The 26,525-nt window shown below is 40.4% G+C and overlaps 1 protein-coding gene across 1 annotated transcript in view; it reads right to left on the reverse strand.

Annotated features, from left to right (window-relative positions):
* The window catches only part of dpp6a (dipeptidyl-peptidase 6a), a 935,015-nt gene that overhangs the window by 180,314 nt on the left and 728,176 nt on the right, over positions 1-26,525 (reverse strand). Inside the window, exon 6 of the mRNA XM_028804164.2 lies at positions 3,204-3,256. Coding sequence (XP_028659997.2) covers positions 3,204-3,256 — 53 coding nt within the window. The remainder of the gene's footprint in view (positions 1-3,203; positions 3,257-26,525) is intronic.

Consider the following 26,525-nt stretch of genomic DNA (forward strand, 5'->3'; position numbering starts at 1 on the left):
TAGAGGTACTGAATAATTGAGATTTTAGACAGCAAAGTGTTATTAAGATTAAATAAGTAAATAAATAAATCACTGGGACCACATAGCACTAATCTAAGAGTGTTCAGAGAGGTTTGTGAATAAAATATGTAGTTAACACTTTAGTTTAGGGACTGCAAAAATTCTTGTATTATTTATTAATTTACTCGTATGTAATAAGTTCTTAACAAACACTTCTTTGGGTCTTTTCAACACTTACAAAGCAAATGTACTGGAGAACTTGCTAGAAGACAACAAACACTGCTGTATTATATACAATGTGGTAAAAAATAGGCCAGTTGGCTTAATTTGAATCGCAAGCAAAGGAATAGATACATTTATTAAAGATACAACATAAAAGCAGCTGTCTGGCACAAGTGGACAGTCAACATGGATTTAGATGGGAAAAGACAAGTAATATAATGTAGAATATTATACACTCTGACTGTCAAACAGTTTTTATAATATGCTCAACATGAAGATAATAATTGACTTCTGTTGGGGAGTCTGAGCTTTAAGTGTTAAAATGTATTTAAAGAAGATAAGAACGTTAAACTGTAAGTTCTATTTTTTTAGTTTTCTTTGTACTTGACCTCTTGAACTCTATAACAGCAGCCAGTTTTAAGGACATGAAACAGTAAATGGTAGCAGTCAGAAGGCAGAAAAGATAAACTAGCAAAAAATAAACTTTCTTTGGCAAAAGTGCAGAATAACAAAATTATATATTAAGAAAGATCAAAATTTTAATTGCTAAAATTGTAATTTTCCAAACATTCTACAGACTGTCAAACCTTTGGATACCTTTAATTTGTAAACATATAATAATATGGTCTGTCAAAATGGCATTGGATAGAAGGGACTACGGATGTACACCTTAGTACCGACAAGCTTTAAAATGTCAGTAGCTTCAAGCAGGAGAAAGCAGAAGCAGGAGGAATAACACAGTCACCAAGGAGACCCAGGCTGTGACATAGTTCAGCTGCAGCAAAGTAACTTTGAGGCTAAATCCTGAAACACACTGGATGTGTCAGGAAGCATTGTAAATGACAAATGTTGAAACATCCAGGTTGTATGAGGTCACGCCCATTTGCTTTGTTTATAGCAACACAACAGTTTCAAGGATAGATTAACAGTGGTAAAAAAAAACAAGTCTCAGTTTCTACTGTGAAGAGGAGACTTTGTCCAGTCTGCAGTAGAACACAGCCTGTATTTCAAGGCCTTATTTTGTCCTTTAAGGAATGCCTTCAGAAACGTGTCTTCTGTAGTGTTGATCAGCAAATTTGTGTTAACACAAGTGTTATTCGCAGCACGTTTGCTGCATTCGCATTTGTCAGATTATTTACTGATAATTCCGCCGTTTTAGGATCATTATTTTTTTTTTTAATTCAAGCATCCCTTAATGCTTTGCAAGGCCACATGCGACATCCTCCAGAAGCTATAACAGCCAACATTGATGGGACCGCCTCCTGGGTATATAATGCTGATCATTTGCATTACAGACTCTGTAGGACAAGTTATCTGTGCTTGTAGCCAAATGTGCAGGTCGATCTTTGAGTTCCACGTCAATTTAAGAGAAGGAGGCACGTGTCCTACGCATGCATAATAATTAGCCATGTTGCATGGCAAGAGTGAAAACAAACCTTGAAACAGCCTGACAACCCACCCCAACACAGCAGACTCTATGAAATAATAATCACAAAGAAAGATGTATTACTATTTACAAGACATTTCTATGTTTTTGATAGAATAAAAAGTGCAAATCATCAGACAGTTTACAAAGCCTTCAGCATGACTAAAATAAATAGTACGAGCCCGCAGCTTCAATCATGAAGCACTACTTTGAATCTTCTGCCTTTAAAAGACCTACATATTTTTTTCTGATTTTTGACTGCAATTTCTGGACTTCTGCTTCGTTTTGATGAAGTATTTTGTAGCGTTCCAGCCAGGTCAAAGCCTTTTTTTTCTGACTGACTGTTTTTTTTTGACCAGTTGAGGGAGGGCGGAGTACAGCGTGGAAGACTGACAACGGGGTATTAATTGAGGTATGGGGGCGGGACCCGGAATGGGAGGAGGGGTTAGAGAGGTTTGAGCCTGTCTCTGACTGTGCTCTTTCTTCTTTGATCTCACAGAGGCAAGGTGATGCAGTGGTTGGCACTGCTGCTGCACAGCTCAGGTCACCTTTTTGGCCACAATAATTAGTTGGCAGACATTTCCCTCGCCCTCAGGGACACTTTAAAGATGATTGCACCATTACAATCCAGCTCAATCAAGTTCAGTTAGTCCTTCCCCATTGACTTTAATGCAGTTCACCAAGTTTAAGGAATATCGTGAACATTTCTATGATTTTGGGGAACTCATGGCTAAGCAAACTCGGCAATGTTCAGTCATCACTAGTCTTCTGAGTGGGTTGTGACTTTGGGTCTACCATATCTCTTCCTATCAGAGCTTCCTCCAGTTTTCAATTGCCTTTGGATTGTGTAGGACACCATAGTCACTGACACTTTGATTTTTTTTTTGCAATTTCTCTAAATGGAATGTCTATATTTGTAAGGGTAACAATGCTCTGTCTCTTTTTATTTGTTAATTGATTTCTTCTTGCCATTATCACTGGAATTTTTACAGTGATACTTTTTACAGTGTAATATTGTCCAAGTAGTAGTGCTTAAGAGGGTGTAGTAACACAGTCTGTTCCAACTCTGCTTTAAGACAGAGGGTTTGTAAGTAATCAACAGAAGCTGGAACACCTGTGCAAATTGTTTGCTTCAACTTGCAAAGCCTTCATTTACTTTAATTGCTGCAAAACATCTGTAGTTTGTTACCTAATAGTTGTTCCCTGAAGAAGGCCCATTTGTAATATTCTGATATTTCCTTTTTTCAGTTTTTGCTAACTTAAACTTTACATTTAAATCTCTGGAAGTTTACTGCTTACCTTTTCATCATTTTAGGTCATTCATTGCATTTCAACTGATTAAATTTGAAGTAAAACTGGAAAAACTGAGATGTTCTAAAACGTTTGACTGGAAGTGTACAGTATATAACAAAGTTAATATGGGGTCACCCAAAAACCCTCAGTTATAGGGTGATTAAGCAAATTAGTTAATTTACGACAATGGTATTTATTTTAAAACAGTAAAAAAAACAAAACACAACCCATGATAACAACTGAGATTAAAATGTGTACTTACTTTGTGATCAAATTGCAGAGGATATAATAAGCTAAGAATGAATGTTGGTACACCTGTGTGGGAAAGAGATAACAATTAATATTCATTCAACATAATAAGGTAAACTTTGGCTAATCTGCAATATAAGAAAAGGAAAATTTAGAAACATAACTGAAACCTTATTATAATATTTAAACATTTATATTTCTGGGGCTTGTACGTGTGTAATGGATTGCACTTCTTTGTTTTACACTATGCTTTTTTTTTTGTTTTTTTGGTGCTGGAAAGTACAGTACTTTCTATCTATCTATCTATCTATCTATCTATCTATCTATCTATCTATCTATCTATCTATCTATCTATCTATCTATCTATCTATCTATCTATCTATCTATCTATCTATCTATCTTTTCTGTGATCATCTTTAAACTTGTCTCACCATCAGACAGTACACACACTCTCCAAAAGTCAGGGTAGTCCACACAGATATATCTGGAGAGAGATCTACTCCGGACCATTAATGTGTGTACATGCGGGTGAAATGCCTGCCAACTACAGTACATTATGCTCTACTACGGTACTTTAACCGTGACTTTAGCATGAATTGCAGAGTGTGTTCTGAGCTTATGTGATTATTGGTCTTTTCATCCATTGACTATCCTCTTTAATAAAATCCCTGTGTGCGTCCAGGTGTCCGTGTGTGTGTGTCTTCTGGTGAAGTGCGCATGCGCGGGGCACGGTGCGATGCGCGATATTACTGTCAGAGAAAGTTACAGGCGTTTTACGGAAATACAAACCAGTATTACTGCGAGAGGAAATTAAAGGTACACAATACAGTGACTCATATTACAGCCACATACAAGCCAGTATTACTGTCAGAGGAGATTAAAGGCATATTACCGACGCGCACGCCTGTATTACCGCCAGAGAAAATTAAAGGTATATTACGGACGTACAAGCCAGCGGATGTACAAGACAGTATTACTGTCACAGAAAATTAAAGACACACAATACACGGCGGCAGCCCACGAAGAACGGTCAGCTCAGCAAGTAAACGTCAACAAAAGAAAGGCTGAAAGAAAGAAAAATATGACCAACAAAAAAGAATGAGGTCAAAGTCCCTTGCCATTTAATATAGACTGTTCCTACTAATGTTCATGCACTACTGTTCTAGCGCCCATTATTGTAACGGGCTAAATGACTAGTTATTTAGAATTCCATAAGCCTGTTTGCTCTTGGTTTTATCCAGTTTACGATTTGGGATTTTTTGCTTGATTCTAACTGTGACGTTTTAGTATTGCTTTGGAATTACTGGATTCTGGACTTTGTTCATATGACTGTGCCTCTGAATTTTGCTGCACTTCTCACTAAATTAAATCTATATTCAGTGTAAATCACCATCATGTTTGCCTTGAATTAGCCCCTTGTCATTCCAATTAATCGACTCTAATTTGTAGTGTCAATGGATGAAATCCTATTGCAGTTACTGTCAGAAAACCTCCATCGTCATAGACTGATGGTTATTCACATCCAAGGGATGCATTTATCATGCCATCATGAAAGGCAATGGAGCAACAATGGCAGGCAAGATGAATACTTTACTTTAGTCACATTCCTATTGTCCATCGTAAGACAAGTTGTAAAAATAATGTAGATCAAAGAAAAGACTGTCCACTATTTGCAGTTTCTGCATTTCAGTTTGTTTTCTTCATTATTGTATTTTTTAATTTTGGACTATTCTTTATTAGACATCCATTTATAGAACATGTCAACTAGACTGACTTGACAACGTTGTGTTACTCCTTTCCCATTGTTATCTCAGTTTGTTGCTGTTTTCAGGATTGTGAAAAAAGTTAAATTATCTTTCACAGTCCTTATTTAAAATTTGTAAGCACTGACACTTCTGAATTGTGCAGCTCTATGGGGATCACTTGTGCTGAGCTGGATGAGGATGGACTTTTTTGACTTGAATAATCCTACAAGAAAGGCACCCCAATAATGAATACTAGAATCCTAGAGTTGAGGACAGTAGGGTTGCTATTTTATGGACGGCAATGAATGTTTCTTCATGAGGAAGTGTACACTAATTTTGTCTTTTTGCATTCAGGTTAAAGGAATACTTCACCAAAAAATGTTCTTTTTTAATATTTTGCTTACCCCGTGCAGTTTGTAGTAATGGCTGAGAAAAAATGTAAACTCATGTTTTATGCAGAATGAAGATAGGAAAGTTTCTGATATAAAAGGAGTTTATAGTGACAAATGCTGGGCAATAGCAAACAATATCAAAAAACATCCATTTAAAAAAATCACACATTACTCATGTCACATAATCCACCTGTCAAGGTTTTTGGGTAGAGAATTAATTTAACCATTGCGCACCTCACTGTATTTGAGTGCAGTAATCTAATCAGTATTAGCATGTACAGGTCTGCGCTAAATGCTAAATCCCACCATCTAATGATGAAGCTACTTTCTTGTAGACTATAATACTATTGATAATTTGGAGCGGGAAATGAAGCTAAACATAAAGATGAAAGAACACTTATTCCATTTCAAAAACAGTAATTTAGCTCCACAGAGATTTAATAAAAGTATTTTGTTTATGTTCTACCTAATACACTTAATCTTCATCTTAGACAAAGTTTAGTTTCTTGCTTCCCCCTGGCCATTAAAGTACAGTTGACCTAATTTCTCTATTCTCCATTAATCACTCAGTGATCCCGCCATGAAACCATCCTTGGGGTAGGGGAAAAAAGCTCAATAGCATTACAGATGCACAAGCTGTTTCTAGAGGATTAAATAAGGTTATGTGGAGTTCAGATTTTATAGCACTGATATTGATAATTCAGATCTGAGAGTCATGTATCCTAGGAGGATGAAAGTATCAAAGAAATATGTGGTAATATATGAAATTATTCTTTCTCTCTCCCATACTTAATATACAGTATTATCAAATTTATTTTTATTAATTCATACAATACACATAATAAAAGTGTTATTATGAAAGGCACTACACAGATTTATGGGCAGCCCTACATCTGCAACAGAGACACCAGGGTAGAATTGCCCTCAGCAGCTCTTCGTGTCCCCCTATTTAATAGCTGTCAGTTACCTTAAGATGGTCACATCCTCAGAACATTACTTCCATCCATCCATTATCCAACCCGCTGAATCCGAACACAGGGTCACGGGGGTCTGCTGGAGCCAATCCCAGCCAACACAGGGCACAAGGCAGGAACCAATCCCGGGCAGGGCGCCAACCCACCGCAGAGAACATTACTTGAAGGGACCAAATGGTCCTTGCTCTCTTTTAGAGATGTTGGTAATATCATCTGCCCCTTAGTATTCTGAGGAAGTATCACATTATTCCTGCTAGGGTACTTATCACTTTTTGCTCACTGATGTCCATCTGTATAGCCCTTGTGGTTGCATGCAGTACACCTTCAGGTCATGCCATACTTCTTTCTGCACTGACAAGGGAAAAACTTACTGTATGAATCTGTAAAGTGCTAGAAACTATCCACCTGTTTAAGGAGGCTATCTTGACACCACTCTTACACTAGTACATAGTTACAGAAGAGATCAAATAACAATTTAACTTAATATTTTTATTTTCGGATTATTTATATATCAGTTAAGAACAAAGGGTCGTTTAATGAAAACACCGTTTATCTATGTGCTGATTGGTGTAAATTAAAATATATTTAACTGGAACTGTTCTGTTAAGACTAATTCATTTTGCCATTGAGAACTAAGCTGTCCAAAAGGCAAGGCCCCACTGACCAGGCGTAATAAAAGATATCCACCTTTGGATCTATTTGTAATGATGATTCATGATTTTTCTATACTTACTGAGAGTTTTCCCTAACACATGACAACTTCCATTGACCCATGCCAAGGCAAGCTTTCCTTTCTCTCTACAGATGTGCCCTTTGCCTTTGTCACCCTTTACTGTCTACATTATTCATCGATTATGCCACATACACAATGCATTTTACTTGAAATAGGTTATGTCAGGCAAAACAAGCATTTGGAAAGTGCCATATGGAGCTCATCTAATTGCTTCACTAAAAAAACAATACTATCAAGAGACTACGTAAATCATTATTTAAGTCTATGTTGCAAAATGATCCATTTCTGTCAACAGACCTCTGTTTTATATCTGTGTTGCGAATTTATCTGAAAAAAAAAATGTTGCCTTTAACATTCTATTCATGCCAGGTGTAGGAAAATGAATAATACACTGACAAATACATAGGGATCAACTTTAAAGGGAGTAGCCTGAAGAGGAAAACTCATGTTGAGATATATTATTCAAAAAGAAAATGAAAGGTTCTCTTTTCTGACTGCATAAAAAACTGAAGCAGTAATGCCTTACTTTGAAATTTCTGACATAGACATTGCAAGGAGCTGAAACTGATTTATGTCCAAATGAATAATCAGTGAGGGCAAGACTGTGACACAAAGACTATAAGAGGTCTCGGTGGCCTTTGACTTCAGAGATTTTCTATCAGTGAGGTAACTTGGCTTGCATTTCTTTCATTTGTCACCTGAAATTTGGAGACACCATCAGACTACTCTTACCGCAAAGGGAAGAAAACACAGTATATGACATTTGAATAATTTACCTTTTCAGAATTCTAATAACACACACAATTTACACCCCATAGTGATATATTTTTTTAGTACGATGACTTTCAGTTTATGATTCACACACAAAGAAAGGCTCACACTCAGGGGGCACTTAGTTTGTCAATGCTGAACTGCGTGAGAGGCGACATTTATTTTACCACTCGCTGAATCTCTAATTTGCATTCACATTCTTCTAAGGCGCCTTCATCTATCACTTTCTATAAACCATCATTGTTAAATATCTATTTTATAAATTACACTCAAATATTTTTCAGCTTATTTTTTAATAAATATATCTTTATTCAGATTTTAGGTAATGCAGCATCACAATAATACATTATATCATTGAAGGCAATATTAATTTTTCCTCTTTCACCTGAAAGAAGAGAGATGTGATTAGTGTTACTGCTTTATAGTGCCATGAGAATCGGTAAAAATCCCAGATTAGATGGCTCAGAATTTGCATATTTTACCCACATCTGCATGGGTATGTGTTGGGTTAACACTAGAATTACCAGAGCCTACAAAAAAACTCGTATACCCGGCCCACCTTAAATCCGTTTGCACCTCTCCCTCAGGATCTTTTGTACTGTAAATGTGCCGATTAAGGCAAGCAGCCTGCTATTCCATCCCCCACCACTGCAGACCGTGCACAAACTTCTCCCAGCTCATACCTTGATTGATTATCTGGGAGTGAAGTGCTGGAATTTTAGAGTGGAAATAATAGATCGTTATTTGGAACACATGCATTTCATGTGTGTTCCGTTTCAATAATAATTTGTGTAAAACACATTGTTAAAACAGAAACGTTTGTCATATTTTAGTATTGAATGACAAAATGTTGGCATAAACTATATAATGTGTGAAGCCTGAAGTCCAAAGATCAAATAAACACTTTCACAAACGGTTCAAGGACGATACAACAGCTTCCGTGGCATAGCGGTAAGATTTGCTGACTTGTAATCAAGAGTTCCCGGTTCGATCCCTTCTGCCTCCTGTATTTGCTGTTTTCAGTAGTGAGCTGCTCTTATTGTTAATATTATACAGTACACACATACACTTGGTTTGCATCTGTAACAGACGGTGTACATTTATAGGACTTGTGAAAGTTACCGTTTTTTTTTTTCACTTTTATTCTCTCAGCCACGATCGCGATACATACTACCGCCCTAGGGATCTGATGCTGTTAGTTTTTATTTGAAACTGGGAGTAACTGTAGATGTGAGTGGTGTTTTGAGGCAATGGAACTGGACATTCTCTGATCTGGAGGGATAAAAGCTGACACACAAACGCTGGTGAATCTGCCTTCTTCGTATCTCACCATCACTTGATTTTTTTTTAATCAGTTTTATTGAGTGTTCCTGCTCACACTGAATTAGTATGCACCTTATGGTCTATTATGTCCAAAAAAAAACCAGAGACATAGGTATATATGCTATTTGGAATTATTCATTTTATGACCTGTATAGTACATTTTGGAAAACATTGTGGCACAGATGCAACATTATTCATATTATTCATATTCATTCGCATAACACCGTATGTTTTTTTCCCCCGATCTTGCCAGTCTCCACATGTTGCTGTTTCTTTTGTACTTCAGGACATGCAGAGGCAACAAAAGTACAGAGAGGTCAGTTCAGCACTATATGCAATCATCACATTCAAATATTAACAGTTCAAACACACGCAAGGACATGTCCTTCCTACATTTACGATGTGTGTACCTGTTGCAATGCGCATACTTGTCTCTATACTGTGCTAATCAATCCCAGATAATCAATCAAGGCATGAGCTGGGAGAAGTTTGTGCACATTTACAGGACAAAAGACTCTGAGGGAGAGGTGCGAACGGATTTAAGGTGGGCCGGATCTACGAGTTTTTTCATAGGCTCTGGTAATTCTAGTGTTAACTGGTGGAAAACTGACTCAGGCTGAGGAGCTTGGGTGTTTGCATTGCAATAGTTGTCAGGTACAGTAGGTACCAATGTTACAGTTAGAAATCCTAGAATGAAAGCTAATGAAATGTTAACAGAGCAGCTGACCAAAGATTCCAGCAGGAGCAATAGCTGGAACCCAAGATTTAGCTAGCCTTTGGGCAGAGTATGACAACGCAGGTTGGCTCCACAATACCAGTTCCTTCAGGGAGCCTCTTGAACCTGCATTGCTTGTAATGTAACCAAAGGATTAGCCAAGCAAATGGGGACATGGACATAGCAAGGGGTAGGTGTAAAAGTTAATAGTGCTTTTATTACAACAATCAAAAAAATAAATAAATTAAAATGCAGTGATACAAGTTCAATAAATAAATAATCCAATAAAACAGTGATTGTGGAGGTTAAAGCCAGTTAAGTACATAATCTGTTAAAAACTAGGTTAAAATCCTAAAAGGCAAGGAAACTTTTCTTTAAAATCAAGTATCTGGTTTTTCCCTTTAAAATGGAAGTCTCCCTGGCTTATCCTGCTCAGGTCTCGCAGCACAGAGAAACATCAAACTAACAAGCATAGCCAACCTTTTTCCACAGGTCCAGGTCCCTGCTGTCCCATGGCTCCCAGCAGGGCTCCCAATCCGAGCCTTGCCTTGATCTGTCCAACTCCCGCTACCTTCCCTGGATTTCCATGGGAGCAAGCACCAAGTCACTCCAGCTCCCAGAGTCACTCAGCTGGAATAGCCCCCTTCAGCCCCTGAGCATCCGCCTCACGCTCCCATCAGGGGCTCTGCCTCCTCTTTCGTTCGCTTGCTCTTGCACTGGCTCTCGCCACCTCCTGACTTTTTCTCTCCCATTTTTTAACCTCAGTTTCTCTGTCTGTCTTTCTTTTGGTCTTTTTCCCCACTTCTGTCCTGTGCAGGCTCCTTACATACTCTACTGTCTAACTGAGCACAGGTGCAATGAGCCGCTCCCTCTCAAGCATCACTGAGGCGCCTGTCTGATCCACCCGCCTTCGCACGTGTATGCAATGTGGTCAGCCAGCATTTTAATTAGCCATGGTGTGAAACACACTTGCACACACAACTGCCCCCAAATGGACCCTGCACTTTCTGGGTCGAGATTATTTATTTAAAAATGGGTCACTGATTTCCTAGCTACAGACCCACTGTTCCACACAGAGAAATTATGTCAGAATAGGTGGCAGCTTGACTGGGAACCTAGACTAGGGGTTTAACTGGCAGCTGTGAAATAACACTAGAAAGACATGTGGGGCTGCTAGGGGAAGAGCTAGGGTGCTGGCATGAGGTGCTTCTATCCACTTATTTAGTTTTCAGGCTGTCCTCCAAATAATGCTCTGCCAGGGCTCAAAAGCCACTTTCGACTAAACACTATACTGGGGTGTGAATATGAACCCAGATAATCTATCACTTGTGTTAATGACAAATGTTAACTTTAAATATAGCTGTCCCAAGGAATGGTTTATTTAAAAAACTTTTTTATTATGAAAGCCTACCTACAGAAATGGTCAACCTCCAACAAGAAAGCAATTTAAGTAAAGTGATTTTGCTGTCACATTGTTCTGGTCATGAACATGAAACTGTTTGCCTCTGCACAAACTGTTAATATCATCTGTGGAGATCAGCCCAGCTACAGACAGACAGACCACAGAAGTCCAAAATCACACATGTTTATTTTGTTCTTCCTTCTTCATAGCACACAATGCACAATCACAAACAAACCAATAAATGCAGTCCCGTCTTTCTTTCTCCCTTTCTCTTTACTCTACCACTGCCTCCACTCCTCTCCTCGCAAGCTCTGTCCTCTGCCTTCCGACTGGTGTGGTGGAACTGCTGCATGGGCACCCAGAAGCACTCCGGGTGTTCCTAGTTCCTGTTCCGGCAACACTTCCTGGTGTGGTGGAAGTGCTGCAGTCTATGGCTCCGTAACCATCCAGGCGCACCCTGGTGGTGGCCATGGGCCCCAGGTGGATTGAGCTTCTAAGCTCCGATCTCGTGGCCCCGATGCAAACCAGGGCGGCTGCCCTCTAGTGTCCTGGAGGAGGTATTGTCCCTCTCCTGGTCCTTCCAACCTCCAGGCGTCCCAGCTGGGCAGGAGCCCCAGCCATCCGCCACACAACTTAAATACAGGTTGTCCCAACAATTAATTCATTGAACAGATTTGTATTTGTTTGTACAGTATGCTTCTATACTTGCTTTTAGTGGTTTTAATTTGTGAAAAGACCTGCTTACAACTGTATGTGCTTCTAAAAAAATGATGCCCTGTGTAGACCATGCTTGTAAAAACTTGAGTAATGTTCAGTCAGTGGAAATCAAGCAAAGAAACTTTGGTAAACTTAAAGGTAAACTTTTAATGTTACAATCGTGCTGGAGCTCAGATGTTTTCAGGTCCAGAACCTCTGAAGCATTGTTCACAACAACATCAAAAGAAGATGAAAAAGTTGAAAAATCTGCCCTGTTGTGTCTAAAGGTCTTAACGAGAGATTTAAATTCATGATGAAGGAGGGCAATCTGAGTTGTATACCTGTCTGAACACTGAATTAACAGGTTTTGCTTGTTGCAATTGACTCAAGATATTGTAAAGTTTCAACAATGCACTAAAAGATAAATTAATAGAGCTATGCCAAAATTGAAATGAGCTCACCTGGACAGCCGTAGCCCTCCTCTTCTGATTTAGTGATAAGCCATTTTAAAAAAATACACAGATTGCCCTAAAGTACAGTCAGTATTCTTATGGTGATAAATGCAGTTTACCCCTTGTCTCACCAAACTCATAGCATAAAGTACTGCAATTAATCTATTTCATTCAATCTGCTGTCAGAAAGCCATTCTTGTTTTAACTTACTTCCTTCCTGATTTGTGCACAGATCTGGAGTCACACAGAGTGTTCCACCTTCAGGGGTGCCGCTGCCAACCAAATCAATCATTGAAAACTTAACTTCTTTAAAACACACATGCAAGACAAAGGCAAGTAAGCTAATAAAAACACACACTCCCTTCAAAACTACGTACTGTTCCTATTCTTATGGTAAGGCTTGGTTTATATAATTATTTTTTGAATGACACATGGCAGCTTATTACACTTATTAAGAACCCTTCACAAGGGCTGGAATGTTATAAATTTCTAAGAGAACCTCATGGGCCACTCACATCCATGCCATACACTGACTTATAGTTGGGAGGTGAGCTGGAAATAAAGTCTGACAATTCGAAAAAAGAAAGGTCAGAGTGAGACAGGTGGGAAGCTGTAATATAAGAGGGTTATTTTTGGCTCTTGTAAGGTAGGTAAGTTTATGAGGCCTTCAACCAGTGCCCAGGGGTACAAAATCTGTGTAGTTAAGTAAGTTGAGGAAGCCAGGGTTTGGTTTTCTTTTTGTTTGTCTGTTTGACACTTTGTTATTTCTTCCATTTCTCTTTCTTGTATTCTTGAAATAAACACCCTCTGTTATTTTTAAGCATCCTTGATTCTTATTTTGTGTTTTGGGATGGTTCAAGAATACCTCTTATACTCCAAACTGCCCTGCAATTCACAACCTGTGCCTCATGCTATGTGTATAGGCTACATAGAGGCAAACAGTGTGGGCTAAATAAAACTGAAAAATACACTCTGTTTTACTGATGGCAACTCCAAAATTGAATGTGTTTTGGTGCATTGGATTAGATGGTGAATATTAATTTTTAAAAAGTGCCAGCTCTTCTAAAATATGTTTCATGACAACCAAGTATAACATATCAGACGCACAGGAATTTCAGCTCTTTAAACTCTGCTGACTATTTGGCAGATACATCTGTCAAGACATCTTTATTGTTCTCTTATAATCTATTAGGTAATTTCCCAAGTGAACAAAATTAAAGGAAATAGTCTTAAAGTGAAGACTCGTTCATGACCTTTACTTTGTATAGGAACAAAGAATAATTTTCCTTTCTTACATGAAATATTTAAAATCATGATTGATTTTGCAAGAGAAATTGAAACAAATGATGTAAGATAAATGGATACGGTATTTTCAACGAAAACTATTATACTGTCTATTAATACATTACCTGCTAGAGCAGGGGTGTCTAAACTTTTTGCAAAGAGGGCCAGATTTGGTGAGGTGAAAATGTGTGGGGGCCGATCATTCAGCCTGACATTCTTTGAACCATTAACATTAAATGGGTTCGCTTCCCGGTTCCTCCCTGTGTGGATAGCGCTTTGAGTACTGAGAAAAGCGCTATATAAATGTAATGAATTACTATTATCATTATTAAATGCAAATGAACTATTTTATGAAATTTTTATTGCAAATGGCATTCTTCTCTTTTCTTCACACAGAACACAAATACATCTAAACAAGTTTTTACCAAAATCACTCTGCCTTTCATATTTGAAGACCACATAAAATGAAGAAAAAGTCTGTCTGGAAAAAAAAAACTTTGAGGAAGATTAAACATATCTAGGTTCATTTGAAACATTACATATTATTCACTATTAAATGCTCACTGTAAACTTCTAAATTCAAACCATGTGAACAGGAAAATAACACTAACAGTTATCTTATTCAGAAGTACAAAACATTGAGAGCCATATGTTTCACATTTATTTGGAAATATTATCCTTCTGTCTTCTGTCTCATCTGTCTAAATAACAGTCTTATTTGTATTCATGATGAATTTCTTATTGCATCAAACACAGAAAAGCATCAGGAAGTAGCCTTCTGGATCATCTAGGTGGTCTGTGAGAAACTGTGATGGATGATAATGACTAGTGATGAACAAGACAGACAATTTTATATTAGCATGCAGTTTTGCAAAACTGACAATAAAATTCACATTTATAGGTGATTTTGCAAGTGTGGAATGTGAAACTCTCTAAAAAAGAGTTTTGTGAAGTTGTAAAGTTTTTTTTTTTGGGTGGAAAACAATGAGTCTGGCTCCCAGAAGTCCCGTTCCGCCTCGTTCCTTATTTATTTGTGTTCTCTTTTTTAGTAGCATGTAGTCCATCACATACCTGTCAAATCAATTCTATTAATGCCTCTGGTTCACATCACTGTGGTGGTGCAATGCTTTTGCACACAAAGATGTACCAAAACACCCATTGTGCACATTATTGTGTCTTCTCCACAGGAAAAATGAGAATACTATAGTACTATATGAGAAGATTAAACTTGTTTTGACATACGTTCGGGACCCTTGCCCGACTAGGACGCCTCTACGCTGGAAGGACCGGGGGAAGGAGCGTATCCAGAGTATTACCTCACATGGAGCACTAGTTGGCAGCTCCCCCAGGGTTGAAGTGGTGCCTCGGACTCCTGCAGGGCTCCATGGGAGTTGGAGTTTGGTGCAGCCCTGTTGGAGTCCATGGGTGCTGGCAGGGGGTGCTGCAGCTACTGCTGGAAGTGCTGCCGGAAATAGGTCAACGAGCAACTGGAGCAGTTCCGAGTGCCTTGTAAAAGGAGCCAGAAACCACTACTTTGGAAGCAAGATTTGGGAAGAGGTGGGTGAAGCTTGCTGGAAATGGAGTGGAGGCGAAGAGAGAGAAAGAGGAGAACGAAAAGAAAGTGCTGTGAACTGTGCTTATTGTGACTGTGCTGTGAGGTGGGAAACAAGAGAAATTGTTTCCCATGTAGAAAAATAAATGTGTGCTGTGTCCTGGAGTTATGTCTCTGCTTGTCTGTATTGGGTTGGGGTGGCTGTACGCCCCCTGGTGGTCCATATTTCCCCATGGGATTAATAAAGTATCTATCTATCTATCTATCTATCTATCTATCTATCTATCTATCTATCTATCTATCTATCTATCTATCTATCTATCGTCCTTTCACAGCAAATTGTTAACTTGCCAAACATACAGCAGTGTTGCAAAGGGACTGAGCATCTGATATCAGTAGAAGTAAAACTATTCAAATCCAATACCCTGTTCCACGAAAGATGTCTTTCTCACTGCGACGACATGGTGCTTCCATAGCACTTTACTTTTGAATTGTTTTCTTTGTACAATATTGGATGATAAGTTGATAGATGCTAAAGTCTTTAAAAACTGGTTTTATAACACACTTCCGCTTCACAAACATTGACAAGTATAATTCCCCTTGTAATGGTCCCCTTGGACAATCTGCATTGTGAGGAGCAGACTCTAATAATGACAAACTTCACACACTTCATAGTGAAAATGTCACCTGACTGTCATTTTATTTATTGCAGCATCTAGTAGACATTAGACCCCTTAGTAGAGCCCATCATCTGTCCTGTAGATTGATGTATGTTTTTCACTGAATCAAGAAATCTATGTTTTAAAATAGAATAAAAACACTTAATCAGATTGTATTTATCTGATGTTGGGACCTGCTCTGACAATCACAACAAATTTCGTTGTGATAGAATGGCATCCCACCTAGGGCTGATTCCTACTTATTGGTCTCAGAATAGATACTCAGTCCCTGTGACCATTGGATAAGCAGAATAGAAAATGGATAGATAGGTGTATGAACTGACTTTAGGGTATGTAATGTGGAATGGCAGATAATTTTAATTTCTTATTTCATATCACTACATTTTAGCAATTCTGTGCTTTCATTGACCAAACTATCAAGAAGGCACAGTAAATGCTATAATTCATGAAAAATGTATAGGGTCAGTTAATGACTGCTGTCCCATTTTTATGCAGTCATCATTAAAGCTGCTTAGACCTCATCCATAACAGCATGGTATGGAATTATGAACAGTTACACTAAGGAAATACTGAAATGGGTTGTGTCAAATGCCTTTACGGTTACTGGCAGCACAATTCTTTCAATTAAACTGTCTATATGTTAAGTACGTGTTCCAATTCTTGTCCTATACATTTAGCTCTCCTTCATTTCCAGCTTGTTCCTGTTGGAGGAGTTACTAAACAACACACTTTCCAGGCAACCTCTTTTCTACAGCATTTTTTGAAATTCATTTCCTAAGAATTGCTTACTATTTATAATACCATATGTTATTTGGTCTATGATGAAATTTAATACATAGTGATTATCACCTTGGTAGGTGAGGTACCTCTTTGTGTGTCTTTTGATTGTTTTGTTCACTTCCCATCATAGATACAGTTCTGAAAACACCATCAACTATGCTATGCACAGAATGAAAGGTCGGTAACTTTGTAATTTACAAATAACACTAGATTTTAACTCAGTACTGGAAAGAAACTCATAAATAAATACTTGATTCTTTACTGTATTCCTCTGTTCTCATGCAGTGTTAATTAAATTGTTTCAGAATCAGAATCTCTTTATTGTCATTGTAACAAATACAACGAAATTAGGTACAGTCCCTGCAGTGTCAAAATATAAATAAATATAATTAAAAAAGGATAAGAAAGGATAAGAAGAAATAAGGCAGAACACAAACATTCAACATAAGACCTTAATGGCACATGAACACTATTGCACAAGATAGATAGATAGATAGATAGATAGATAGATAGATAGATAGATAGATAGATAGATAGATAGATAGATAGATAGATAGATAGATAGATAGATAGATAGATAGATAGATAGATAGATAGATAGATAGATAGATAGATAGATAGATAGATAGATAGATAGATAGATATGTCATCTATTGCACTGCTGCATTGGAGGTGATTAGGTGGCATTCAGTGCCCTAATAGCAACAGGGTAGAAACTGTTATTCAGTCTATTAGTCTTTGTTTTGATGCTCCAATATCTTTTGCCTGATGGCAACAGTTGGAAAATGTCATGAGCCTGGTGTGAGGAGTCTCTTAAGATATTTACTGCTTTCCTGAGGCAGCGAGAGCTGTACAGTTCATCCAGAGAGGGTAAAGAGCAGCCAATGATCTGCTGGGCAGTCTTTACGATCCGCTGAAGTGTTTTCCTCTGCGCTGTTGTGCAGCTGGAAAACCCCACGCAGAGGCAGTAGCACAGGATACTCTTGATAGAGCAGCGATAGAAGGACACTAGCAGTTTTTGGGGGATGTTATTTTTCCTGAGGACTCTCAGGAAATAAAGTCTCTGCTAAGCCTTCTTCGCCAGCTCAGCTGTGTTCACAACCCAGGACAGGTCTTCCATGATGTGGACTCCCAGGAAGCGGAAGTCTGACACCCTCGCCACACAGTCCCCTCAGATGTAGAGTGGTTTGATGTCCATTTTCTTTTTCCTGAATTTCACAACAAGCTCCTTGGTCTTAATTGTGAGCAGATTGTTGTCAGTGCACCATGCTGTCAGCCGCTCCACTTCGTCCCTGTAGGTGGATTCATCCTCCCCAAAGATGAGCCCCACCACAATGGCGTCATCTGCAAATTTGACAATGGTGTTGCTGTGGTGGGTGGGGGTGCTGTCATGTGCTGTCTGAGGAGAGCCGGTGCTGATGCTGATGGCCGAGGAGATGTGAGGGCCTACCCTAACCCTTTGTGTGCGGTCTGTCAGGAAGTGTTTAATCCATATACAGGTGGAATACAGGAGTCCCGGGGCTAGCAGCTTTCCCACCAATCTGTGAGGGAGGATGGTGTTAAAAGCAGAGCTAAAATCAATAAAGAGGAGACGTGAGTAGCTGCCCTGGTGCTCCACATGGGACAGGGTAGCATGGAGAGCAGCAGCCACAGCGTCCTCAGTAGACCTGTTAGCCCTGTAAGCAAATTGGTGTGCATCAAAGGTGGGAGGGATGAAGGGCATGATATGACTCCGGACCAGTCTCTCAAAACACTTCATCAACACCGGGGTAAGCGCTACTGGGCGATAGTCATTCAGGCAGGTTATGGGTGATTTTTTTGGTAAAGGGAGTAAGATGGAGGATTTCAGACAGGGAGAAACTGAGGCCTGGGACAGTGACAGGTTAAAGATCTTTGTAAAGAACCCAGCCAGCTGCTCTGCACAGCTCCTCAACACACGTCCAGGGACACCGTCAGGACCTGCTGCCTTCATAGGACTGACAGCCTGGAACGAGCGTCTCACCTCTTATTCCTCCACCCTAAGGGAGGGGGTGATGTTGTTGTGAGTTGCTGCTGCGTGTGTAACAGCTGCCTCTAGTAGTTCCATCTCAAAGCGAGCAAAGAAGTGGTTCAGCTCCTCTGCCATTGAGGCGTCACCTTCAGCATCTCCATGGCTGGTCCTGTAGTTGGTGAAGTGCTGGACTCCTTGACAAACCTGCCTGCTGTTATTACTGTCCAGGTGCTCCTCAATCCTTCTCCTATAGTCCCTCTTAGCCTTTCTGATGCCTCTCTTCAGGTTGGACTGTGTTGTGGACTTTCAAAAATGTCCCAGTTAGTCCTGTTGAAACAGTCCTGCAGATGCAGAGAGGCATCATCAGGCCAGGTTGTGATGGATCTTGTGATGGTAAGAGCAGGTTTGCGGAGAGGGGAGTACGCAGGAATCATCAGCAGTGACATGTGGTCAGACTGGGCCAGGTGTGGAAGCTGTTTAGCTCTGTAGCCCAGTTTGATGTTTGAGTAGACCTTGTCTAGTGTGTTGGCTCCTCTAGTACCACACTTTACGTGCTGGTGGAGTTTGGGGAGCACTGCTTTTAAATCCACGTGATTAAAGTGACCTGCGATAATGAACACTGCATCAGGGTAACGGCTCTGTTGGCTGCTAATGCTGCTGTATAAATGTCTCATAGCCAAGTTAGCATTAGCAGCTGGTGATATGTAAACAACAGTGATCATTATCACATTGAACTCCCGTGGTAAATAGATAGGTCTACATTTCACAGTCATATACTCCAAGTCTGGGGAGCAATGGCTATCCACTATAAATGCGTCCGTGCACCAGTTATTACTGATGTACACACACACACAAAGCCTCCCCTGCTCTTACCGGAGTCTCAAGTCCTGTCATAGCGCTGCGATGGGGCAGAATGGCTATCATCTAACCAAACAAACCTTATGTACTCAATAGTCTCTTTTTGTTTGCTAAACTTCTCATGTTCTTATGTTCTTTTGTTGAAAGAGAGAAAATGAGTTAAAGAGTGAACAAACCAGCTTGCTTGACTGTGTTGAGTATCATTCAATTTAACCTACTACTGTGGTCAGTAAATGATGTGTCCAGAGGCAGGAGGAGAGGAGGAAAGTAAAGAGAGTGGAACTGAGGGTAGGAACTTTGAAAGTTGGCAGTATGACTGGTAAGGGGAGAGAGTTAGCAGATATGATGGAGAGAAGGAAGGTTGATATATTGTGCGTGCAAGAGACTAAATGGAAGGGAAGTAAGGCCAGGTGAATCAGAGGTGGATTCAAATTGTTCTATCATGGTATGGATGGGAGGAGAAATGGTGTAGGAGTTATTCTGAAGGAACAGTATGTCAAGAGTGTTTTGGAGGTGAAAAGAGTGTCAGGCAGAGTAATGATTATGAAGCTGGAAATTGGAGGTGTGATGAGAATGTTGTTAGTGCATATGCACCACAAGTTGGGTGTGAAATGGGTGAGAAAGAAGATTTTTGGAGTGAGTTGGATGAAGTGATGAACTGTGTACCCAAGGTACAGAGAGTGGTGATTGGAGCGGATTTCAATGGACATGTTGGTGAAGGGAACAGTGGAGACGAGGAGGTGATGGGTAGGTATGGTGTCAAGGAGAGGAATGAAGAAGGTCAGAGGATAGTGGATTTTGCCAAAAGGATGGGCATGGCTGTGGTGAATACGTACTTTAAGAAGAGGGAGGAACATAGGGTGACGTACAAGAGTGGATGAACATGCACACAGGTAGATTACATCCTATGCAGAAGAGTTGATCTGAAGGAGATTGAAGACTGCAAAGTGGTGGCAGGGGAAAGTGTAGTTAGGAAGCATAGGATGGTGGTCTGTAGAATGACATTGGAGATCAAGAAGAGGAAGAGAGTGAGGGCAGAGCCAAGGATCAAATGGTGGAAGGTGAAAAAGGAAGACAGCAAGGTTGAGTTTAGGGAGGAGGTGAGACTGGCACTGGGTGGCAGTGAAGAGTTACCAGACAGCTGGGAAACTACAGCAGATGTAGTAAGGGTGACAGCAAGAAGGTTGCATGGCGTGACATCTGGAAAGAGGAAGGAGGAAAAGGAAACCTGGTGGTGGAAAGAGGAAATACAGGAGAGTATACAGAGGAAGAGGATGGCAAAGAAGAAGTGGGATAGTCAGAGAGATGCAGAAAGTAGACAAGAGTACAAGGAGATAAGGCACAAGGTGAAGAGAGAGTTGGTGAAGGCTAAAGAAAAGGCGTATGATGAGTTGTATGAGAGGTTGGACACTAAGGAGGGAGAAAAGGACCTGTACCGATTGGCTAGACAGAGGGACCGAGCTGGGAAAGATGTGCAGCAGGTTAGGGTGATAAAGGATAAAGATGGAAACGTACTCACAAGCGAAGAGAGTGTGTTAAGCAGATGGAAAGAGTACTTTGAGAGGCTGATGAATGAAGAGAATGAAAGAGAGAAGAGGTTGGATGATGTGGAGATAGTGAATCAGGAAGTGCAACGGATTAGCAAGGAGGAAGTACGGACAGCTATGAAGAGGATGAAAAATGGAAACGCCGTTGGTCCAGATGAAATACCTATGGAAGCATGGAGGTGTTTAGGAGAGATGGCAGTGGAGTTTTTAACCAGATTGTTTAATGGAATCTTGGAAAGTGAGAGGATGCCTGAGGAGTAGAGAAGAAGTGTACTAGTGCCAATATTTAAGAATAAGGGGGATGTGCAGGACTGCACTAACTACAGGGGAATAAAATTGATGAGCCACAGCATGAAGTTATGGGAAAGAGTAGTGGAAGCTAGGTTAAGAAGTGAGGTGATGATTAGTGAGCAGCAGTATGGTTTTGTGCCAAGAAAGAGCACCACAGATGCAATGTTTGCTCTGAGGATGTTGATGGAGAAGTTTAGAGAACTCTAGAGGAGGTTGCATTGCATCTTTGTGGACCTGGAGAAAGCATATGACAGGGTGCCTGGAGAGGAGCTGTGGTATTGTATGAGGAAGTTGGGAGTGGCAGAGAAGTATGCAAGAGTTGTACAGGATATGTACAAGGGAAGTGTGACAGTGGTGAGGTCTGTGGTAGGAGTGACGGATGCATTCAAGTTGGAGGTGGGATTACATCAGGGATCGGCTCTGAGCCCTTTCTTATTTGCAATGGTGATGGACAGGTTGACAGACGAGATTAGACAGGCGTTCCCGTGGACTATGATGTTTGCTGATGACATTGTGATCTGTAGCGATAGTAGGGAGCAGATGGAGGAGACCCTGGAGAGGTGGAGATGTGCTCTAGAGAGGAGACAAATGAAGGTCAGTAGGAACAAGACAGAATACATGTGTGTAAATGAGAGGGAGGTCTGTGGAATGGTGAGGATGCAGGGAGTAGAGTTGGCGAAGGTGGATGAGTTTAAATACTTGGGATCAACAGTACAGAGTAATGGGGATTGTGAAAGAGAGGTGAAAAAGAGAGTGCAGGCAGGGTGGAATGGGTGGAGAAGAGTGTCAGGAGTAATTTGTGACAGACGGATATCAGCAAGAGTGAAAGGGAAAGTCTACAGGACGGTAGTGAGACCAGTTATGTTATATGGGTTGGAGATGTTGGCACTGACCAGAAAGCAGGAGACAGAGCTGGAGGTGGCAGAGTTAAAGATGCTATGATATGCACTGGGTGTGACGAGGATGGATAGGATTAGAAATGAGTACATTAGAGGGTCAGCTCAAGTTGGACGGTTGGGAGACAAAGTCAGAGAGGCGAGATTGCATTGGTTTGGACATGTGCAGGGGAGAGATGCTGGGTATATTGGGAGAAGGATGCTAAGGATAGAACTGCCAAGGAAAAGGAAAAGAGGAAGGCCTAAGCGAAGGTTTATGGATATGGTGAGAGAGGACATGCAGGTGATGGGTGTAACAGAGCAAGATGCAGAGGACAGAAAGATATGGAAGAAGATGATCTGCTGTGGCAGCCCCTAATGGGAGCAGCCGAAAGAACAAGACGACTGTGGTCAGTAAATCACATTTCAATTACTTACTTGCTTGTGTAATGAATGAGGTGAACAAAGTCCTTTCAACCCCTTTCCTGCTTCTTGGTGTTTTTAGAAGATAACATATTTATGTAGATAGATTAGAAAGACAGATCTTTTAGGTTGTATACTGTAGGACAAAATATGTATTGTCTATTCTGCTGTGCTTTTGTGGTACACCAGGCCTGTTAAGAAAGCAGATTTAATGGGGTTGCAGGCATTCAGCTGAACAAACCCCCCAAGTGCATTCCAAACTGAGTGACTGAACTCCAGCTTGTACCAGGATCAGCCTGGAATTCATCTGATAACAAATGTGTAACTCAGAGGTGATTCAGAGTCCCCTTTGCAGACCTATAATTCAAGGGATGGTAACTGAGACAGACTGAAAAACCCACCTATTAAAAAACACAGATTTTGTAACTGGAAGTGACTTTATTCTAATCAAGAGAAGGTCCAATATTACTTTAAAACTTTTTGACCTTCCTGAATCTCTCTCTCTCTCTTTCTCTCTGGGATATTTGTTGAGCAATCACGAAACTCCTTGGGGATTCTTTCAGGGCACCCTTTCTGGCATTCTCTCAGGAAAGTGAAACTCTCCAAAATGACTGAAAACATCTGAATCTGACCTTTCAAACTAAAAGCTATGAACCTCTTGCTTAGAGGGCCGAATTCTACAAACTGTTATCTTTATGGATTAGAAGCTGAGACCTGGTCCGGCAATCCAAAGCTGTGTGCCAGTTTTCTGATGAGGCTGAGAAGCTGAGACTTCAAGAAGGGAACATCAGCATCTAAATTCTTGGTCCAGATGTGACAATGCGGGTTCCGCTCCATGCTCCCATCTTGCTTCTGGGAGCACTGAACCCAACACCGTCGGTAATGTCACAGATGAGCTGGACAGTGAGGCACAACAATGAAGCAAGGGGATGGTGCAAAAGTGCAAAGTGCTTTTATTAAAAACAGCAACAACAAAACAGTGTTCGAATAAATAGTGCAGTGCTTCAAAGTAAATAAATAAATAATCCAATAAAAACGAGTGAACAGTGGAGGTTAAAAACACAGTTGAAAAAAATCCTTTAAAAACCCGAGGTTAAAACAATGGCTAGAAGCTGTCCTTTTAAAAGAAGATCACAGTGCCTTTCTGCTGGGGACCCCTGCTTCTCCTCTCCAGGCTAGGCACCAGGGGAGCCACACTACCTGCAGCTGACCTTCTTTCTGCCTTCTACAGCTGGTTTGTTCACCTTTCCAATCCCTGGCTCCGGTAGGCTTCATCAGACCGTGACTTGGGCTCCCCAGCGACCAGGGCGCTCACACTGGGGCTTTCACTTCCCAAGTCCCGACTCCTGCTGCTTTTTAGGCCTTATGCGGTGAGCCATCCTCCTTCCAATCACTCCCACTCTTCAATAATGCTCAGCGGGAGCGACCACTACAGACTGCTCCCGGGGTGCAGGCCAAACACCCAGGCCCACTGATCAGCTGCACCTTTGCTCGTTCACACACCGGCTTTCTCCTCCCTGCTTCCTGTCTTCTCTCCTTCTTAACTTCTGTTCATTTTTTTTTCTCTCTCCCCTAGCCGCCGCGCGCTTCTATTATTTATCACGGGAATGTCGATCAGGTGTGGAAATTAGCAGCTCCCAGCATCAATTACGGATGCGCACGACTTCTCACCTGTGCACTTAAGCGAGGACCGCCCACATCACGAATTCACTCGGAAATCGCTCCCGCCGCACTACCACGCCCTCTCTGTAAGTCACGAAGGCAGTGATTATTTATTTAAAAAGTGGCCTTTTTGACTTGAGCTGTGGACCCTCTACACCACACCAGAATGAATAATGCCTTTTCCCTATGAAGTGGTAAAAGACAGGAGAGGACAAGCTGAGGAAGCACAGCATTGACAAGGATCATGCTGCAAAGAGAAAGAGTGCACTCCAAAGCATGAAGAATCTCCCACTTGAACTTGGAGCAACAACAAAGCAACAACTCCACAAAACATTGGACCTTACCCATAAAGACTTGGTATTGTAAATGTGCCAAGATAAAGTAGAACTCTAAATACCAGTAAACAGTTAGCCTATATGTAATATATTTTTCTGTCTAGTCTGTCTGCGTCCATACTTATATGTTAACATATACATGCAGTTATCATATTTTTATACTCCTTAAACTGTATTTATCAATAAGTTGTATTATTCTGCTTCTCAGAATGGGTGTGTCTCAGTTACCTTGATATACTGTAAGTCTAAAGGCCAGAGACCTGCCTCCTACAACAGAGAAAAGTAAGAGCAATAAAGTAGGGCTTGCCAAATTAGGGCTATTATGGTATCCTCCTGGATGGCCATCTTATTGATTATTAATCAAAAAAATTTCTACAGCACCCACAATTATTAGCGATGCTACATTTCTGTATTGTCCTGAGAAGAAAATCATAATAAAGTTTAATGTTATAGTGAGTAACTGTAGCAGAAAAACAAAATGTATTGTAGTGTGTTTTATTATTTCTGTGTGAACTTGTTTTCGGGTGTGCATGCTCTGTTTTTACTTTAAGATATTCTGTACCATTTGTATCCAGTATATTACCAATGGAGCAATGAGATAATGACAGCTAATTTTTTTATTTTGTTCTCAGTAGTAATTTATATATGAGACTCTCCTCTTCAGATATACAGTCGTATGAAAAGGTTTGGGAACCCCTCTCAGCCTGCATAATAATTGACTCTCCTTTCAACAAAAAATAACAGTGGTATGTCTTTCATTTCCTATTAACATCTGAGTACTGGGGTGTTTTCCGAACAAAGATTTTTAGTGAAGCAGTATTTAGTTGTATGAAATTAAATCAAATGTGAAAAACTGGCTGTGCAAAAATGTGGGTCCCCTTGTAATTTTGCTGATTTGAATGCATGTAACTGCTCAATACTGATTACTTGCAACACCAAATTGGGCAGATTAGTTTGTTAAGCCTTGAACTTCATAGACAGATGTGTCCAATCATGAGAAAAGGTATTTAAGGTGGTCAATTGCAAGTTGTGCTTCCCTTTGACTCTCCTCTGAAGAGTGACAGCATGGGATCCTCAAAGCAACTCTCAAAACATCTGAAAACAAAGATTGTTCAGTATAATGGTTTAGGGGAAGGCTACAAAAAGCTATCTCAGAGGTTTAAACTGTCAGTTTCAACTGTAAGGAATGGAATCAGGAAATGGAAGGCCATAGGCACAGTTGCTATTAAACCAACCCAGGCCAAGAAAAATATAGGAGCGGCACATGCACAGGCAGAATTGTGAGAATGGTTACAGACAACCCACAGATCACCACCAAAGACCTGCAAGCACATCTTGCTGCAGAAGGTGTATCTGTACATCGTTCTACAATTCAGCGCAATTTGCACAAAGAACATCTGTATGGCAGGGTGATGAGAAAGAAGCCCTTTCTTGCCTCACGCCATAAACAGAATTGCTTGTTGTATGCAAATGCTCATTTAGACAAGCCAGATTTATTTTGGAACAAAGTACTTTGGACTAATGAGGCAAAAATTGAGTTATTTGGTCAAAACAAAAAGCACTTTGCATGGCGGAAGAAGAACACCACATTCCAAGAAAAACACCTGCTACCTACTGTCAAATTTGGTGGAGGTTCCATCAAGCTGTGGGGCTGTGTGGCTAGTTCAGGGACTGGGGCCCTTGTTAAAGTCGAGGGTCAGATGAATTCAGCCCAATATCAACAAATTCTTCAGGATAATGTTCAAGCATCAGTCACAAAGTTGAAGTTACGCAGGGGTTGGATATTCCAACAAGACAATGACCCAAAACACTGTTCGAAATCTACAAAGGCATTCATGCAGAGGGAGAAGTACAA

This window comes from Erpetoichthys calabaricus, chromosome 6, assembly GCF_900747795.2.
Source record: "Erpetoichthys calabaricus chromosome 6, fErpCal1.3, whole genome shotgun sequence".
In the NCBI taxonomy this organism is placed as follows: domain Eukaryota; kingdom Metazoa; phylum Chordata; class Cladistia; order Polypteriformes; family Polypteridae; genus Erpetoichthys; species Erpetoichthys calabaricus.